The sequence below is a fragment of the Aspergillus sclerotioniger genome (assembly GCF_003184525.1).
Source record: "Aspergillus sclerotioniger CBS 115572 chromosome Unknown BO94scaffold_25, whole genome shotgun sequence".
Classification (NCBI taxonomy): Eukaryota; Fungi; Ascomycota; class Eurotiomycetes; order Eurotiales; family Aspergillaceae; genus Aspergillus; species Aspergillus sclerotioniger.
The window spans coordinates 406,317-428,019 of record NW_020291015.1 but is presented as its reverse complement, the minus strand read 5'-3'; the positions used below and the strand labels follow the sequence as shown (position 1 = coordinate 428,019).

The window sequence follows — 21,703 nt, the reverse complement described above, 5'->3', positions numbered from 1 at the left end:
CAGACATAAATTCTCCGGGTAAATTAATTAATTGTACTAGTACCTATGTACTATCTATCTAGGTATATAATATCATTCAGCAACCCACGTGGTGTCGATCCACTCCTCCTTCGGGCCCATTTCCTTCCATCGATGAACCTCGGCATTTCCTCTTTTCCTTATAATTCTCCCTTTGGCTTCTCCGCACTTCCTCTTCTTCCCCGCCAATCTCCTCGACCTCCTCACTACACCTTTTTCTCCTTGTCTCTCTCTCCATCATCACTGCTAATATAGTGAACCCCAAAATGCCCGACCAATTCCACGGCTGGGTCTCCCACTCCCCCACCACGCCACTCACCTTCACCACCTTCACCCCGAAACCCTTCACGCCCACCGACATCGAAGTGCAAATCACCCACTGCGGCATCTGCGGCACTGACCTCCACACCCTCCGTTCTGGCTGGGGGCCAACCGACTACCCTTGCGTCGTGGGCCACGAGATCATCGGCATCGTGACCCGCATCGGCTCGGCCGTCCCAACAACCCCCAGCACAGACACAACCTCCTCTCCCCTCCAACTTGGCGACCGAGTGGGCATCGGCGCCCAAACCCTCTCTTGCCTCCAAGCCACCTGCATCGCCTGCACCTCCGGACGCGAGAACTACTGTCCTCGCATGATCGCCACCTACAATAGTCGCTACCTAGACCTATCGGGCAACAACAAATCCCGCACCGGACCGAAAACCTACGGTGGATTCGCGCGTACCTGGCGCGGGCCTGCCTCCTTTGTATTCAAGATCCCGGATGCGATTCCCTCTGCGGCGGCGGCGCCGTTACTTTGCGCGGGTGTGACTGTCTTCTCCCCGCTACGGAAATACGGTGCCGGGCCGGGGAAAACCGTTGCGGTGGTGGGGATCGGTGGGCTCGGACATCTGGGGATCTTGTTTGCCAAGGCGTTGGGGTGTGATCGGGTGATCGGGATTTCGCGGACGGGACGGAAGAAGCAGGATGTGACGGAGAAGATGGGGGCAGATGAATTCCTCGCGACGGAGGAGGAAAAGGGATGGGAGAGGAGGTGGGCGAGGACGGTAGATGTGATGATCTGTACGGTGGATGGGGATGATATGCCGTTGGGGAAGTATTTGAGGCTGTTGAAGGTCGAGGGCACATTCGTGTTGGTGGGAGCGCCGGAGACGCCATTACCCCGGATTAGGGCATGGGAGTTGATTGGCAAGGGAGTCACGGTGACGGGGTCCAATGTGGGCTCGAGAGACGATGTCAGGGAGATGTTGCGGGTTGCGGCGGAGAAGGGCGTCGTGCCGTGGGTGGAGAGACGGCCGATGGAGGAGGTCAATGGGGCGTTGAGGGATATGGAGGCTGGAAGGGCGAGGTTTCGGTATGTGTTGGAGAATAAGAAGGAAGGGGAGAGGGAGAGGAAGAGGGGAGAGAGTCGGTTGTAGTGTATAGATCTGTGTAGTTGTAGAGATGGCGGAGATAGAACATTGCATGCACGTAGAAGACAGAGGTTAGCAGAAGAACCACCGCACGATAATACTACTAGACACAAGATCCATCTTCCAAACCTTTCTGATTAGTAACTGTTAGGACATGAAGCCGAAGAAAACGAGTGATATTGGTATGACTAGCTAGGAGGCTTCTGTCTACGCGGGATGAAAAGAATAATAATATAGTGGCTAACATGATAAGACACGTGACGCGCTTACTTACTAACTAACTAGCTGTCTATGTACAGTCTTCTAAGCGAGCAGGGATGCTAAAAATAATATATATAAAGCTAGACTTTTTATTTAATTAGATAATAAAATATTAATATCAGATAGATTATAGCAGAGCGGAGTATCAAGCATATAATAATTTTGTTATTAAGCAGGATTTTATATTTAACAGATATTTAAATATAAAGAATGTCTTTAAATTAAGTATTTTAATAAAGCTATTCACAAAGTTCTTCTTTTCTAGAATATAAAGTATCTTAATCTCTTCTTATTTAATTAAATTTATTATAAAAAGATATTAATAATTAAGCTATCTAATTAACTGACTGTAACAGTTATAATTAAAAATAATAAGTTAATAGTATCACTGTAAATCAGGATCTTACTATTATCAGAAATTTTAAGACTGAATATTACTGTTAATTTTTTAATATATAAAATATTTTTAACAGTAGAATTATACACACAGAATTTGGTAACAGTAAATAATGATATTAAAATAAATTATTTTTTTAATAATCAAGTAACTGGACTTCTGATAAAGAAAATAATATATTCTTTAATTAATTTACTATCTTTATAATTAATATAAACAGTATTAATATAGATTTTTATATTAATATTATAATTTAATATTAAAATAATCCTGTTATTGCGTATTCTATTTAAATATTAATAAATAAATTTTAAAGTCTTACAATAAGTTATAATCAGTAAAATTAGATATCTTTATAATTTAAATATAAAGTATTATATATCAGATCTTATTTTTATAATAAGCTAGTTAAAGTATTTTATTAGATTCTGATATTTCCCAATATCAACCCCCTCAGTTATTATCTTCTAATAGTCAATCTTCATATAGAATATCTTTATTAAGTAGATAACAACTAACAAGTTCTATAAGTCTGTAATAATCAAGGATTCTTTTATATAAATAAACTAGAATAATAATATTATATTTTTATTATAACTATATTTTATGTAGTAGTCAAGGAAGATCTTCAACTTATCTAATTTTTCAAGACTGAATACTTTATAAAAATAGGCTTCAATATTATTAAGATCTTGTTGAGTTAGGCCAGCAATAATAAAATTATTAATATAAATAATAAGAAAGATATTACTCTTTTAGTAGATACAGAGGTCTTCTTATAATATAATAAATCTTATTTCTTAAAGCTTGCTATTAAAAGTATTATATTATAGAAAGATAGCTTACTAAAAGCCATATAAAGTCTGATTGAATTTATAAATATTATTAATATTATTTTTATAATAGCCTGTTGGTTATTTTATATATATTTCTATCTTTAATTTCAATATATAAATATATAAAAATAAAATTATATTACTACTAAACTAGGTCTTTCAAAACTATAATTATAAAGAATATTTTAATAATAATTTTATTAATAACTAAAATAAAAGATTTATTAGAATCTCTATTAAATATCTAGTAGTTATTACAGACTATATATCTAGTATAAAATTATATAATATAGTCTTTAATATTAATTTTCAAATTGAAGACTTACTTTCTTAAAATTATATAGGTACTCAGGGACTTTCTTATAATATTATATATTTTTATAATCTTAATCTTTTTAATTTACTTATTTATAGCTTATTTCCAGTATAACATTAGAATAGACTTTTGTTACGGACCCCTGCTAGTTAAAGCTACTAGTAAGGCGGACTCGTCAGGCAGAAGGCAACGTCCGGACGGGCAGCAACTCTTATTGAGTAGAATCCCGATCTGAGTAACCGACACCCGGGACAGCTACGCATCACGTGACCATGGGTATATGAAATAGTATACAAACAGGTATATGGTATATGGTATATGGTATACAGGAAGGTATACAACTTGGTATACAAAGAACAGATATATAAGGACACTCTTTTATATACTTAGCCAGTTCTGTTCTTCATGCTTAATAACACTATCTTTAAGTAACCATATTGTCAAACCCTAGGATCGCTTCTCCCTGTTCCTGTTAGCTTAGCTTCCGTTCCAATACGTACCTTCGAACTGAATCAAGGCAAGTCAGAATGATGACTATCTAGAGGTGACTGGTCCTGAACAAGAGAAGAGAAGTAAGGCCAGATAGTGCCGTGCAGCTATCCGTAAGTAAGTACAGACAAGTATTGTTACTAAGCTTTATCAAAACATATGGTTACTTAAAGATAGTGTTATTAAGCACGAAGAACAGAACTAGCTAAGTATATGAAAAAGTGTCCTTATATCCTATCCTTCATATACCATATCGTATACTATTCAGGGTAGATTAAGGATTAATCTAATCACATTCCTGGATCCCAGTATATCTTCCGTATACCCTTGATGGTAGATGGTCACGTGACACAACGCTACTTCAGACATTACTCAGACCAGGATTCTACTCGATAAGAGTTGCTGGTTGTCCGAGTCCTGCCTTGTTGTCGCTTTCTGCCTAACGAGTCTGCTCCGCTAGTGACCTGGCTAGCAGGGGTCTGTAACATCACTCCCCCTCCTTCGAGGTTTCTTATCCTCAAGAGACATAAAGATGCGTATCCCTCCTGCGTATCAGTTGAGTTTTCTCAGTTTTTTCTTTTCTCATGATGGGTCATCATGTCTTGTCATTACGTTAATCGTGATCGGGTGAAGGAGCACATTCACCAGTCCAACAAGATTTATAAGAGCAGTTTCATTACTAAGAATTCCTGCGAGCATTATTTTCTAAAGAATATTTCTTGCATCATGAATTTAAAGAGTCGAAATTATGTTGCCTGCACTTATCACAGTCAGAAATGTGAAAAATGATTTTACAGTGATAGGGAGTAAAATAAGTTAAAATATAATCAATCAGATATATAAAATAAACTTGCTGAAGCTCTTACTAAACAGGCCTGTATTGCTGCCAAAGTGGCTTGTTTGTTCAAGTAACAACAGTTTCTAAAAGATCATGGCGAGCAGATATTAGATCATGACTCGAATATGTTGGAACAGTTGGATAAGGTGGATCCTCCAAGCGCTGAGGATCTCTGGGAGCTGGAGTGCCTGGCTGACAAGCATAATGCTGCTTAACTTACCGCTGTGTCAGACAATTCTAGCCTGACTTAGTTAATTAGTTCTCCTTCTTTCTAGGCGAACTTCAACCTGTTTATTAATAGTATTACTTTACAAGCTAGTAATAACCTGTCAAATTCTCAATAGATTTCCACATATTTTCTGAGATATTATATTCTTTCTATTTCACCAGATATTATGATCTACTATTAATCTTTTTATAGTCTAGGATTCTTTTAACTTTATATTCTTTTTTATATTGTTATTGATATCCACATTTTCTGCGATTCTAGTGTTCTTTGGTACGGGTTTTAATAATAAGATATAAAATACTGGATGGATCTTACTCATTAATTTCAGTAGCCTTAATTTATAATTAACCGGCCTCTTCTTATCTTTAATAATAAATGGTCCTAGCTTGTGATGGTCAAGCTTCTGGCTTAATTATTTTATCTTAATATTTCTGTAAAGTAGAAACACTTTCTCCCTTCTTTTTAAGTCAGGTTTCTTTCTGTATTAATAATTATAATAAATCTTACTTTATAAATTTATAAACTCAATATCTCAGGATAACTGTATATACATGTTTTTTATAAATGTGACAATATTCTCAGCTATATCAGTAACTAGTTACTTCTTTAGTAACATTTCTAAGAATCTGGGATGATAATCATAATTCATATAAAACAGTAAGACTCTAATAATTAAGTAATTAGCATTATTATATAAAAACTGTACTATTAATAACAGATTTATCTAATAATCTTGCTAATAATTAACGTAATATCTCAGATATTGTTTAATTATCTGATTAATCCTTTCCATTTACCCATTCATCTGCAGGTGGTAAGCTGTTATTATTTATTCTTTAATTCTTATAAGATCTATAAATAATCTCCAGAACTTTAAAATAAATAATTTATCTTAATCTAATATAATATACTTTAGTATCTTATAATGTGTAATAATATTTTCAAGAAACAGTTCTACTATCTGTATTATTATTATTATTATCTTACTTAATATAAGATAAATATATTTAATAAGGTGATTAATGATGACTATAATAGCATCATATTTCTCTAATTCAGATAATAGACTAACAAAGTTAATTATTATCTATTTCTATAATCATTATAACGCCTCCTGTACTTGTATCTATCCATAAGAGTAATATCTTACAGGCTTATTCTTAATACATGTCTCACATTGTCTAATATAATCACGTATTTTCTATCTGAGGTTCAGAATGTAGTAATTCCTTATAATTAGTTTAGTAATCTTTTTCACTCCTAAGTAACCCTTGAGTGATTTATCATAGTATTTAGCTATAATCTTTATTCTCATCACGGTTAGTATAAAGATTAAGCTATAAAAGTAGGCTAGTCTATCTTTATTAATAGTGATCTTGTCCAGTAAGTCCTTACTTATTTTCTGGAGTATCTTATCTTCTTTTATAGTATTAGCTAATTATTTAGTTAGATTACTACCTATTTTCAACATTGCTGTAAGATTGGTCTTATTATAGCTGATCAACCTATCCGTGTTCTGCTTTAGAATGGCCGGTTCGATAGCCTTTTTATCTAGTTCATAGTCTGACCTGTGGTTCAATATATCTGTATATCTATTCTCTACTTCTTTGCAGTGTATGATTCTGAAGTTATATTATAACAGAATCTTAGCCTATCTTGTCTGTCTTCGGATCAACTCTTTCATTATTATAAAGTAAGTCAAGTTCTTATGATCTGTTTTTATAATAATAGTATGCTTTACTTTTTCAAGATAGACCCTCCATTACTTGAATACTATTACTATAGCCAGCAATTTCTTGTCGTGGATGTCGTAGTTAAGTTCTGCTTGAACCAACTTTCTTGAATAAAATACAATTAGTCTTGGTTTTCTGTCTTCTCCTGCTTGCGTCATACGCATTTTAACGGCATAGTCCAATATATTGATCTTGATAATGGTTTCCTTTTCCGGATCATGCTGTACAAGTACTAGTAATATAGTAAATCACTGTTTAATATCTTTAAATGTGTTCTGCTGTGATTCTTTCTATCTGTATTTCTTTAACTTTTTTATAAGCTTGAAGAGTGGTATTATATAGATAACATATTTGTCCATAAATTATTAATAGTAATTAACTAATCTGATAAACTGCTGCAGTTTCTTCAGATTCTTGGGTTAAGGCCAGTCCTGTATAACTTATACTTTAGCTTACTCAGTATAGACTCTTTCCATGGATATTCAATGTCTTAGGAACTTTGTTTTCTGTATATAAAATTCATATTTCTTCAGTTTATATTATAATTAATATTAATATAATTTATATAGAACTAGTCTTATATACCTCATATATTCTTTCTCAGTCTTTAAAAAAGATTAATATATTGTCTAGATAAGTGATTATGAATCTATTAAGATGTTCTTTCAAGATCTTGTTAATATATTACTAAAATAATACTGGTATGTTAGTAAGTCTAAATAGTATAATTAAATACTTAAAGTATCTGTACTTTATTTTAAACACAGTTTTTTATTCTTCACCTTCTATAATATGTATATGATAATATACATCTATAATATTAAGCTTAATAAACTATTTTATTTCTTATATCTTATTTTAGATTTCTAAAATCAAAGATAACAGATGTCAATCCTTAATTATAATAATATTTAGTGGCTGATAATCCATATATAGCTATAAACTGTTATCCTTTTTTAGTATAAATAGGACTCTATATCCTGCTAATGATTTTAAAGGCCTGATATTATCTTTTACTAGTTAATTATTAATATATTTCTATAATATCTATAACTTTTTCTTAAATATTAGATAAATCTTTCTATATACCGGTGACTTTTCTTTCTTAATAAAAATAATATGGTCATGCTTTCTGTGCTAAGATAATTTAGATTATTCTAGTTATTTAAACAAGTCTTTAAATTTTTTATACTGTAATAAAATATATATATTACTTTTAACCACAGTTAGAAGTTTCCATAAATCTTCTAGTCCTTACTTTAGTGTCTTAACCTCTATGTCAGAGCTATCAATACTATACTCTTGATATTCTTTAATTATTGTTAATATCTATTTTAATAGTTTTATAAGCTAATCTTATTATAATAACTTAGTTACTGTTATTACTTATATAATTATACTTAAGATACTATTTTTCTTTAGATTATCTTCAATGCCTGGTATATTAGGTTTTTATAGTATTCTCAATCTTTTTATAGATTACTTAATCATTACTTCAGCTTCCTGCTATATAGCAGGCTATATAGATCCAGATTCTATATCTGGTCCTTGCTGGTATTATCTTAAGCAATCATAATTTATAAATTAGAGACTCTCAGTCTTCTAATCTATTTATGAATTATGATTCCTGAGTCATAGAATTCTTAATATAATATTATATTATCTTAAAGATATTATATCAAAGTCTATATGCTCATAATAACCCTTTATAATTATAGATACAGTTTCTGACTTGACTATTAATATAAGAATTTTTAAATTCTCTCTATTCAGTCCTGTAATCAGTTCAGATTCTGTTTTCTATTATCTAAGTATTTCAAGCTATTATATAAATCATGGGTTCATAAAGTTTCCAGTCACTCCAGAATCTATCAGTACTTAAGTTAATTAATCTAATATAACTGCTTGAATCTTTAGATATGGCCCTGATTCAGTGGCTGCTAACTATTATTCTGGCTAGTTAAGTTCTAACTGCCTTGAGTATCTTCTTAGAAACCTTGAGCCTTCTATCTTTACTGTATAATATATTATATACTGATTATTGAAATATGCTAGCCAATATATTAATTTATAATAAGAATATTATTAGTACCCTTTGCATGCGTATCCAAAGATAAGACATAAACAGTGGCTTATCTTAGTTCTAACCACTTTTAGTATCTTAAATTAGTAATTAGTAATATACTTCTAATCATGATATATAAAGCACGTGTTTGTATAGCATATAAGTCAAAGAAGACTATTATATCTTTAATAACTCTTACTTTCTTTAAAATATATATATAGATATGGTTTATCATATTAAGATTTCATTCTAGCAACGTGTATCTTCTGGCTAATCTTTAATAGCTAGTAATAATAGTCTGTATTATCTTGTCTATATGTTAAACAGATTTTTAGATAATAAGAATATCTTTATAGATATTGTTTCTAAGTCTTATTCTATAATTCTCAATATCTTAAATCTTAATGTGGGTAATGCTGCATGATCTTCTTAAATTCTGGACAGAATCATGCTGGATTCTTTAAGATCTTTTTTAAGATATGGTCTAATTAATAAGCAATATCTTTCTTGTCATTCTTCTGGTTTTCTTTATTCTTATCTTACTATATTAGACAGGATTTACTAATTTCTGATAGAGGTTTTTTCAGGATATTAGGTATCTTACTGAGTCTTTCCTTACTGGGTTCAAGACCTTTAAGCTGAGTACTGTATTCTTTATCTAACGGATTAAACTCGTCCTAAACTATACTGGGATAATTATTCCTTGGAACTAGCTTATTACTATTATTATCAACTTCTGTGGTCCAAACTAATGATATAGATAATTATCAGTCCTCTTATTGACTTAGTGGTGCTGTTAACTTATCTATAATGGTCTGTTATCTTAACTGATCACAGTACGCCCTGTTTTCTGATAGTTGTCCATGCTGAATAATATATAGCTTCTTATTACCTGATATCTGCGTCGCGGGTTCTATCTAAACTTTATACTAAATAATAGTAATTTCATAGACTTCTCTACCTTGATCTTGGTTTGTAGCTCTCAACTGCTTTTAAGACTGTTTCTGGTTCTGACTGTAATTCTTTAACTAGTGACCTGCTTTGCTGCAGCTAAAGTACAAGCAGTCTCTTTTACACTGTTCAAGTTCCTTCTTAAATACTTTACTTTGTTGAGTCTGATGCTGTGCTATATCCAGCTCCATTAGTTTCGGTTTATAAGGATCTTTATATCCCAAGCTTCTAGGTTATGCTGACCTTCTGTTATTGACTTGGTAACCTGATTGGCTGTTTTATTAAGGTATAGACCTACTAGTTTATTAATCCTCTTATTATTTCATATTGTATTCATATAACTTGTTATTAATCTTAACTACTGCTTTAATCATCTTCAGCAATGTGTTCAATCATTTTTACCAGATAAGTTTCTCTTAGATCTCTATCTTAAGTCCTTTTTTAAATCGTGTAATGTAGGCGTTGTCATCCTAATCTAAATAATTAATAACTTATAAAAACTTTAAAACATATTTAGATATTAATCTAATCTATTTAAATTATTATAACTTTTATTTAGTATTCTGTGCTATATTAATGTTTTTAAATATTTATTTAAGACACTACTTAAATCTGGTATAACTAGCAAAGATTTATTTTATATTATTATTCTGATTATTTACTGATTTTTCTTAATACTTACAGATATATAGTTCAAACTAATTAAATACTGCTTTAATCAGATAAATAGACATAAAAAGAATCTTATTAACCTTATTTCTAAGCTTTTCTCTATTCATGCTGAAATATAAGTCTAACTGGGTCAAGAAAGCCCTGAGCTTTACTCAGTTACTGTTAAATAGTTCTAGTAATTAGATCTTAATAGATTTAACTGCCAAGCAATCTTTGAGTAACTAGTTTTATTATTTTAAGACAGTGATGCTTTCTTATAACTAATTAACTATACTCATTAGTTCTTACATCATCGGGCCCTGCTGCTGTAGGGCTTGCAATAAGTTTAAAGTAGTCAATATAATAAATAATTATAACTAGGTAATACTCATACTGACTGATACTCATGTGTCAAACCCTAGGATTGCTTCTTCCTGTTTCTATTAGCTTAGCTTCCATTCCAATACATACCTTCAAACTGAATCGAGGCAAGTCAGAATGATGACTATCTAGAGATGACTGGTCCTAAATAAGAAAAGAGATGTAAGGCTAGATAATACCATGCAGCTATCTGTAAGTAAGTGCAGACAAGTATTATTATTAAGCTTTACTAAAACATATGGTTATTTAAAGACAGTGTTATTAAGCATGAAGAACAGAACTAGCTAAATATATGAAGAAGTGTCCTTATATCCTATTCTTTATATATTATATCATATATCATTCAGGGTAGATCAAGAGTTGATCTAATCATGTTTCTGGATCCCAGTATATCTTTCATATATTCTTAATAGTAGATGGTCACGTGACACAACGCTACTTCAGACATTACTCAGACCAGGATTCTACTTGATAAGAGTTGCTGGTTGTCCGAGTCCTGCCTTGTCGTCGCTTTCTGCCTAACGAGTCCGCTCCGCTAGTGACCTGGCTAGCAGGGGTCTGTAACACATATGTTTAGAAAGCTTAATAATAATACTCATCTATACTGACTTATAGATAACTGCGCAGCACTATTCAGCCTTACTTCTCTTCTCTTATTTAAGACTAGTCTCTCTTAGATAGATATTAGTCTAATATATTCTCAATTTAGTTCAAAGGTACATATACCAGTAAAGCTAAGTTAATAAGAATGGGAAGAAATAATCTTAGGATTTGATATATTAAGCACCAGTCAGCATGAGTATTACTAGTAATAACTATCTATTATATTAATAGTTTTAAAATCGTCACGCGCCCCATAACAGCAGGGCCTGATAATATAAGAACTGATAGATATGATTAATCAGTTATAAGAAAGTATTACTATCTTAAAATAACGGAACTAATTACTTAAAGATTATTTAATAGTTAAGTCTGTTAAGATCGGATCACTGGAACCATTTAACAGTAACTGAGCAAAGCTCAGGGCTTTCTTGACCCAGTTAGACTTATATCTTAGTATAAATAAAGAAAAGTTCAGAAACAAGATTAATAAGATCCTTTTTATATTTATTTACCTAATTAAAATAATATTTAATTAGTTCAAGCTGTATATCCACAAGTACTAAGAAAAGTTGGTAAATAACTAGAACAATAATACTAAATAAATCTTTACTAGTTATACCAGATTCAAGCAATATCTTGAATAGATATTTAAAGATATTAATACAGTATATAATACTGAATAAAAGCTATAATAATTTAGATAGACTAGATTAATATCTAAGTATACTTTCAAATTCTTACAAATTATCAGTCACTTAGACTGGGATAATAACATCTATATTACATGATTTGAAAAAGAACTTAAAATAGAGATCCAAGAGAAACTCATTTAATAAGAATAATTAAATATATTATTATAGATAATTGCAGCAGTAGTTAAGATCAATAATAAATTATATAAATATAATATAAAATAGAAGGAAGACTGATGGACCAATAGATCTATATCTTAATAAAATAATCTATCAGATTATCAAGTTAATAATAGAAGATCAGCATAACCTAGAAATCTGGAATATAAAGATCTCTACAAACTAAAATCAATAGAGCTGGATGCAGCACAGCATCAGACTCAACAGAACAAAATATCTAAAAAAACTTAAATAGTGCAAGAAGAATCACTTATACCTTAACTACAGTAAAGCAGATTATTAATTAAAAAACTATAAACAATAATAATCTTAGAAGTAGTTAAGAACTATGTATAAAGATCAAGGCAGAGAAGTCTATAATATCACTGCTATTCAGCACAAAGTTTAGATAAATCTTATAATATAAATATTAGATAGTAAAAAGCTATATACTATACAGCATAAACAACTATTAGAAAACAGAATATACTATGATTGATTAAGATAATAGATTATCATAGATAAGCCAACAATATTACTAGAATAATAAAAAGATTATTAATTATCTGTACTATTTAATTGGCCTATAGAAGTTAATAACAGTAATAAGCCAGTTCTGAAGAATAACTATCCTAGTATAGTTTAGAATAAGTTTAATCCTTTGAATAAAGAGTACGGTACTTAGCTTAAAGATTTTGAATTTAATAAGAAAAGACTTAGTAAGATACCTAATATTCTGGAAAAACCTCTATCAAAATTTAGTAAAACCTGTCTAACATAGTAAGACAAGGATAAAGAGAATCAGAGAAGTGATTAAAATAATATTACTTATTAGTTAAACCATATTCTAAAGAAATTCTCAGAAAATCCAGCACAATTCTGTCTAGAACTTAAGAAAATCATGTAATATTATCCATATTAAGATCTGAAATATTGAAAATCATGAAATAAGATTTAGAAACAGTATCTGTAGAGATGTTTTAATTATCTAGAAATTTATCTAATATATAGATAAGTGTTACAGACCCCTGCTAGCTAAACAAACTAGTGAGGCGGACTCGTCAGGCAGAAGGCCACGTCCGGACAGACAGTAACTCTTATCAAGTAAAATCCTGATCTGAGTAACCAATACCCGGAACAGTTGCATATCACGTGACCATGATGAGTATGTCACTGATAAGCTATAACATATTAATACTACAATCAGAACATGGCAGTGATATAAGATAATATATTAATAGTATAATATATCATGATAGTGATATGAGAAGGATAGAATATATAAAGACATTCTTTTATATATTTAACTAGTTCTGTTCTTCATGCTCAATCTTACTGTCTTTAAGTAATTATATATTTAAAAAGCTTAATAATAATACTTATCTATACTCACTTACGGATAGCTGCATGGTACTATTCAGCCTTACTTGTCTTCTCTTGTTTAAGATTAGTCCTTTTTAAATAGATATCAGTCTGATATATCCTTGATTTAGTTCAAAGATATGTATACCAGTGAAGCTAAGTTAACAGAAATAGGAAGAAGTGATTCTAGGATTTAATATATTAAGTATCAGTTAGCACGAGTATTACTAGTAATAATTATTTATTATATTAACAGTTTTAAACTCATCACACGCTCCACAGCAGCAGGGCCTAATAATATAAGAACTGATAGATATGGTTAATTAGTTATAAAAAAGTATTACTGTCTTAAAATAATGAAATTAGTTACTTAAAGATCAGTTAGCAGTCAAGTCTGTCAAGATCTAATTATTAAAATTATTTAACAGTAACTGAGCGAAGCTCAGGGCTTTCTTAACCTAGTTAGACTTATACTTCAGCATGAATAGAGAAAAGCTTAAAAATAAGGTTAATAAGATTCTTTTTATATTTATTTATCTGATTAAAATAATATCTAATTAGTTTAAGCTATATATCTATAAGTATTAAGAAAAGTTAGTAAATAATTAAAATAATAATACTAAATAAATCTTTACTAGTTATACCAGATTTAAGCAATATCTTAAACAGATATTTAGAGATATTGATATAATATATAATATTAAATAAAAATTATAATAATTTAAGTAAGTTATATCAGGATTTAAGTATGTTTCTAAATTTCTATAAGTTATTAATTATCTAGATTAAGATGATAACACCTATATTATATAATTTAAAGAAAAACTTAAGATAGAGATTTAAGAGAAACTTATCTAATAAAAATAACTGAATATATTGCTATAAATAATTATAGCAGTAGTTAAGATCAATAATAAGTTATATAAATATAATATAAAATAAAAAGAGGACTGATAGACCAGCGGGTCTACACCTTAATAAAATAATTAACTAGATTATTAAGTTAATAATCAAAGATTAATATAATCTAGAAATCTAGAATATAAAGATTCTTATAGATTAAAACTAATAAAGCTAGATGTAGCACAGCATCAGACTTAACAGAACAGAATATTTAAGAAGAAACTTAAACAGTATAAAAAAACTACTTATATTTTAATTACAGTAAAGTAGATCATTAATTAAAAAACTGCTAGCAGAAACAGTAACAGTCTTAAAAACAGTTAAAGACTATATATAAAGATTAAGACAGAGAATTCTATAATATTATCATTATTTAGTATAAAGTTTAAACAAAATCAATAATATAGATATTAGATAATAAGAAGCTATATATTATTCAGTATAAATGATTATCAAAGAATAGAATATATTATAATTAATTAAGATAATAGATTACTATGGATGAGCTAACAGTACTATTAGAATAATAAAGAAATAACTAATTATCTATATTATTAGATTGGCCTATAGAAGTTAATAACAGTAATAAGCCAGTTTCAAGAAACGACTATCCCAGTATAGTTTGGGACGAATTTGACCCTTTGGATAAAGAGTATGATACTCAGCTTAAAGATCTTAAACCTAGTAAGAAGAGACATAACAAGATATCTAATACCCTGAAAAAACCTTTATTAAAAACTAGTAAAATCTGTCTAATACAGTAAGACGAGGATAAAGAAAATTAAAAAAAAAATAATAAAAATAATAGTACTTATTGATTAGACTGTATTCTAAAGAAATTCTTAGAGAATCTAGTATGATCTTATCTAAAACTTAAGAAAATCATATAATATTATCCATATTAAGACCTAAGATATTAAGAATCATAAAACAAGATCTGGAAACAGTATCTGTAAAGATATTCTTATTATCTAGAAATTTATTTAATATATAGATAAGATAATACAGACTATTATTATTAATTATCTAGAATTAGTCAGAAAATATAAGTAGCTGGAACAAAACCTTGATATAACAAATCATATCTATATATATATTTCAAAGAAAACAGAAAATATTAAAGACATAGTAAGCTTTTTTAAATCATATATTATATAAATATATACTCTATATACTATAATTAAAAATATATTATTAACTACTAATCTAAGATATTAGAAGTAGTAAGGACTAAAGCAAGCCACTATCTATATCTTATCTTTAACTGTATATATAAAGAATATCAATAATACTTATATTATAGATTAATATATTAATTAACATGTTTTGATAATCAGTATATGATATATTACACGGTAAAGATAGAAAACTTAAGGTTTTTAAGAAAATATCCAAGATAACTGGAACCTAACTGGCCAGAATAATAATTAATAATCATTAAATCAGGGCTATACCTGAAGATCCAAGCAGTCATGCTAGGCTGAATAGCTCAAGTACTGGTAAACTCTGAAATAACTGAAAACCTTATAAACCTGTGATTTATACAGCAGTTTAAGATACTTGAAAGATAGAAAGCAGAACTTAAACTGATTATAGGACTAAATAAAGAGAATTTGGAAACTCTTATATTAACAGTTAAGTCAGGAACTGTATTTATAACTGTGAAGAGTTATTATAAATATATAGACTTTAATATAATATTACTAAGATAGTATAATATTATATTAAAGATTCTATGACTTAGAAATCATAATCCACAGATTAATTAGAAGACTGAGAGTCTCTAATTCATGAATTATGATTACTTAAGATGACACCAGCAAGGACTAGATATAGAATCTAGATCTGTACAGCCGGCTACTTAATAAGAAACTGAAACAAGGACTAAGTAATCTATAAGAAGATTGAGAACATTATAAAAGCCTAATATACTAGATATCAGAGATAACTTAGAGAAAAATAGCATCTTAAGTATAGTTATATAAGTAATAACAGTAACTAAGTTATTATAATAAGATTAGCTTTAGAAATTATCAGGATAGGTATTAATAATAATAGAAAAGTACTGAAAGTATAGTATTAATAGTATTAACACAGAGATCAAGATATAAGAACAGGGACTAGAAGATTTATAGAAACTTCTAGTTATGATTAAAAGTAATCTATATATCTTACTATAATATAAGAGATTTAAAGACTTGTTTAAATAACTAGAATAGTCTGAATTATCTTAGCATGGAAAGTATGATTATACTATTTTTATTAAGAAAAAAAAGTTATTAGTATATAGAAAGATTTATTTAATATCTAAGAAGAAGTTATAGATATTATAGAAATATATCAATAACTAATTAATAAAAGATAATATCAGACCTTCAAAATCACTAGTAGAATATAGAGTCTTATTTATACTGAAAAAGGATAGCAGTTTATAATCATATATGGATTATTGATTATTTAATATTATTATGATTAAGGATTAATACCTGTTATCTTTAATCTTGGAAATTTAAGATAAGATATAAAGAATAAAGTGGTTTATTAATCTTAATATTATATATATATATATTATTATATATATATTATAGAAGGTAAAGAATGGAAGACTATATTCAGAATAAAGTATGGATACTTTAAATACTTGATTATATTATATAGACTTACTAATATACTGACATTATATTAGTAATATATTAATAATATCTTAAAAAAATATCTTGACAGATTCGTGATTACTTATCTAGATAATATATTAATCTTCTTAAAGACTGAGAAAGAACATGTTAAGTATATAAGACTTATTTTATATAAATTATACTTATATTAATTATAATATAAGCTGAAGAAGTATAAATTCTATATATAGAAGACAGAGTTCTTAAGATATTGGATATCTACAGAGAGAGTCTATACTGAGTAAGCTAAAGTACAAGCTATATAAGACTGGCCTTAATCTAAAAGTCTGAAAGAACTATAATAATTTATAGATAGATATATTATCTATATAATAGTATTCTTCAAGCTTATAAAGAAGTTAAAGAAGTATAGGTAGAAAGAACTATAGTAGAGTATATTTAAAAATATTAAATAATAATTTATTATATTACTAGTACTTATATAGCACGACCCGGAAAAAGAAACCATTATTAAGATTAATATATTAAATTATACTGTTAAAATATGTATGATATAATCAGAAGAAGATAAAAAATCTAGACTAATTATATTTTATTTAAAAAAATTAGTTTAAGCAGAACTTAATTATGATATCCATAATAAAGAATTACTAGTTATTATAATAATATTCAAGCAGTGGAGGGTCTATCTTAAAGAAATAAAATATATTATTATTATAAAAATAGATTATAAGAACTTGACTTATTTTATAATAATTAAAGAGTTGACCAGAAGATAGGCAAGATAGGTTAAGATCTTATTATAATATGACTTTTATATTATATATTATAAGAAAACAGAAAATAGATATGTAGATATACTGAACTGCAGGCTAGACTATAAAATAAATAAAAAAATTATTAAACCAGCCATTCTGAAGCAAAATGCAGATAAGTTAATCAGTTATAATAAAGCTAATCTAATAACAATATTAGAAATAGGTAGTGATTTAACCAGATGATTAGCTGATATTATTAAAGAAGATAAGATACTTTAAAAGATAAGTAAGGGCTCACTAAACAAGATTATTATTAATAAGGATATACTAGCCTACTCTTATAGATTAATCTTTATACTAACTATCATAAGGACAGAGATTATGGCTAGATATTATGATAAATTATTTAAGGATTATTTAAAAGTTGAAAAAACTACAGAATTAATTATAAAGAATTACTATATTCTAAATCTTAGACAGAAAATATATGATTATATTAGATAATATAAAACACATATTAAAAATAAGTCTATAAGATATTAATCCTACAGATAAATATAAGTACAGAAGGTACTATAATAATTATAAGAATAGATAATAATTGATTTTATTAATCTACTATCTGAATTAAAAAAATATAATATTATTATAATTATTACTAATCATCTTACTAAATATATCTATCTTGTACTGAGTAAAATGACAATAATAGTAATACAGATAATAGAACTGTTTCTTAGAAATATTATTACAAACTATAAGATATTAAAGTATATTATATTAGATAGAGACAAGCTATTTATCTTAAAGTTCTAGAGATTATTTACAGACTTTATAGAAATTAAAGAATAAATAATAATAGCTTATTACCTGCAGATGAATAGGTAAATAAAAAAATTAATTAAATAATTAAACAATATCTGAGATATTTTATTAATTATTAATAAAATGAGTAAATAAATCTGTTATTAATGATATAGTTCTTATATAATAATACTAGTTACTTAATAATTAGAGTCTTACTATTCTATACTAATTACAGTTATTATCTCAGATTTTTTAAGATATTATTAAAAAAGTAATTAATTGTTAATATAATTAAAGATATTGTCATGTTTACGGGGAACATATATACTTAATTATTTTAAGATATTGAGTTTATAAATCTATAAAGTAAGATCTACTACAATCACTAACACGGGAAGAAACCTGATCTAAAAAGAGAAAAAAAATGTTCTTATTCCGCAGAAATATTAAGATAAAATAATCAAGCTAGAAACTTAATCATTATAAATTAGGACTATTTATTATTAAAGAGAAGAAAGGACCAGTTAATTACAAGTTAAGGTTACTGAAATCAATAAGTAAAATTTACCCAGTGTTTTATATCTTATTACTGAAACCTGTATTAAAGAATACTAGAATCACAGAAAATATGGAGATTAATAATAATACTGAATAAGAATATAAAGTTAAAAGGATCCTGGACTATAAGAAAATTAGTGGTAAATTATATTACTTGATAAAATAGGAAGGATATGATATCTTGGAAAACATATGGAAATCTATCAAGAATTTGATAGGCTGTTATTAACTTGTAGAGTAGTATTACTAACAGACAGGTCAAAGTTTGTCTAGAAAGAAGGAAAACTACTTAACTGAGTCAGACTAGGGTTGTCTAATATAATAGCAAGTTAAGTAGCATTATGTTTATTAGTTAGATACTCCAGTTTCTAGAGATTTTTAGTATTTGAAAGATTGTCCTTATCTAAATACTCTAATACTTCAGAGTAATGATCTAACATCCAACTGCTATGATTCTTTAGATATTGCTGATGTTTTTGTAAGTAAAGAATCTTTATCATTACTTTATTTATCTTTTTAAAGTACTGCATGAATTGCTTTTAAGCTGTTTTAAGATTGGCTGCAATCTTTACTTTATCATACTTTAATTTATCTTACTCAGAGTTACTGTAGAATTATTTTTTGTATTTATAACTGCGCAAAGTATAAGCTGAATATTTCTTGCTTTAAACAGTTGAACTTATAATACAAACCTTATCTTAAGTAAAATAAAAATCATATAGAGTATTGACAGAATGACTAGAATTCTTCATTCTATTAGCTAAATATTTATTATCAGTGTATTTATTATATTTCGGTATAATGATTTATCCTGAGAGAAAAAGAAACTGAAGGACCCAGAGACACTTATGGAGGGAATGTGCATCTTTATGTTTTTTAAGAATAAGAAACCTTGAAGGAGGGGAGGTAGTGTTACAGATCTCTGTTAGTTAAAGCTACTAATAAGGCGGACTTGTCAGGCAGAAGGCAACATCTGGACAGACAGCAACTCTTATTGAGTAAAATCCTGATCTGAGTAATCAACATCCGGGACAGCTATGCATCACGTGACTATGGATATATGAAATGGTATATGAACGGGTATATGGTATATAGTATACAATATATAGAAAGGTATATAACTTAGTATATAAAGAACGGATATATAAGGACACTCTTTCATGTACTTAGCCAGTTCTGTTCTTCGTGTTTAATAACACTGTCTTTAAGTAACCATATATTTAAAAAGCTTAGTGATAATACTTATCTATATTTACTTACAGATAACTGCGCGGCACTATTCAGCCTTACTTCTCTTCTCTTATTCAAGACCAGTCCCTCTTAGATAGACATCAGTCTGATACATCCTCGATTCAGTTCAAAGGTACGTATACCAGTGAAGCTAAGCAAACAAGAACAGGGAGAAGCGATCCTAGGGTTTGACAACTTTATAACTTGAATATATATTATTAAATTTATAATTTTATAATACTTGAGCCTCAGAATAGTAATATTTTAATTTACTAATATTATTTACTCATTGTCTAACCAGATAGATATCTTACTTTTAATAACTTATTAAAAGTATTTTACTGGGGGGATGACTTCCGGGATAAAGATATTAAAAATTTAATAATCTTGAATAAAGTATTTAATTAAGTTAGTCTTATATTTAGTAGGATTCTTGATAGACTGCAGGAGGTATTTATTAGTAAATTTTATAAAGAATAAGAGAATCTGTACTCTGCTAGTAATAATATTAATATTTTTGATTCTTATTATATTAAAAGTATTTTTATAAGAAAATATTATTTGGTTTAATTATTTCCTCTAACTCTGGGGGTGGACTCTCCAGAGTAATATTTAAAATAATTAGTTTAAAGTTATCTTTATTGTTTTTATTATCTTTATAATTTTATTTTTATAAAAAGTAATATTCCGGAAATACTTAATTTTATTTATTTCCAGTATTTAAATATAATAAATATAATTATTATCTTTATTAAATTTAATTGAATAGCTAACTGCAGCACAGAGTTCTATTTTTATTAAAATAATTCTATCTTCTTTAAGAATACAGAAATAAAAATAGTAGCTAAATATGTATAAAAAGTCTAGCAAGACTTCCAGATTAGATAACTTATAGAAAGACCTGTATTTATATATCAAAATCTTTTTAATATTAATATTAATAGATGTTAAGTGATTTATGATCTACACAGCTAATATAATAATAAAAGATTATAGATTACTAGAAAGGCTTAAGTTGATTATTATAATTCTAGTTATTTAATTAATTAAAGTCTTATATCTTTTTAAAAGACCGTTAGCTTCAGATATTTAAGGTAGAGACATAATAATATAAATCCTCTATTTTTTATAGATTGTTTAATCTTTAAAGTCATTAAACTCTCTATCTCTGTCAAGATATCACGCTGCTATATAGTAATTAACTATATTTTTATATTTAATATTTATTTTAATAAGCTTCTGCAAGATATTGCTTTTCTTTTTTAATAAAGTAATATAAATTAATTAGATAATATTATTAATCATAATCAAGTAATAATTATATTCTTTATAACTAGTTAAAGATATTTTTCTATATGTCTGTATACCAGAGTTCTGTAAGATTAATAATTTATAATATAAGATTATAGGATATT

At 28.2% G+C, this 21,703-nt stretch overlaps 1 protein-coding gene across 1 annotated transcript; it reads left to right on the top strand.

Moving 5' to 3' along the window:
* Positions 1-12: 12 nt before the first annotated feature.
* On the top strand, positions 13-1,615 carry BO94DRAFT_537911 (NAD(P)-dependent alcohol dehydrogenase). The gene has a single exon (XM_025612379.1). The coding sequence runs from the start codon at positions 285-287 to the stop codon at positions 1,437-1,439; it is 1,155 nt and encodes a 384-aa protein (XP_025464639.1). The 5' UTR covers positions 13-284; the 3' UTR covers positions 1,440-1,615.
* Positions 1,616-21,703: the final 20,088 nt, after the last annotated feature.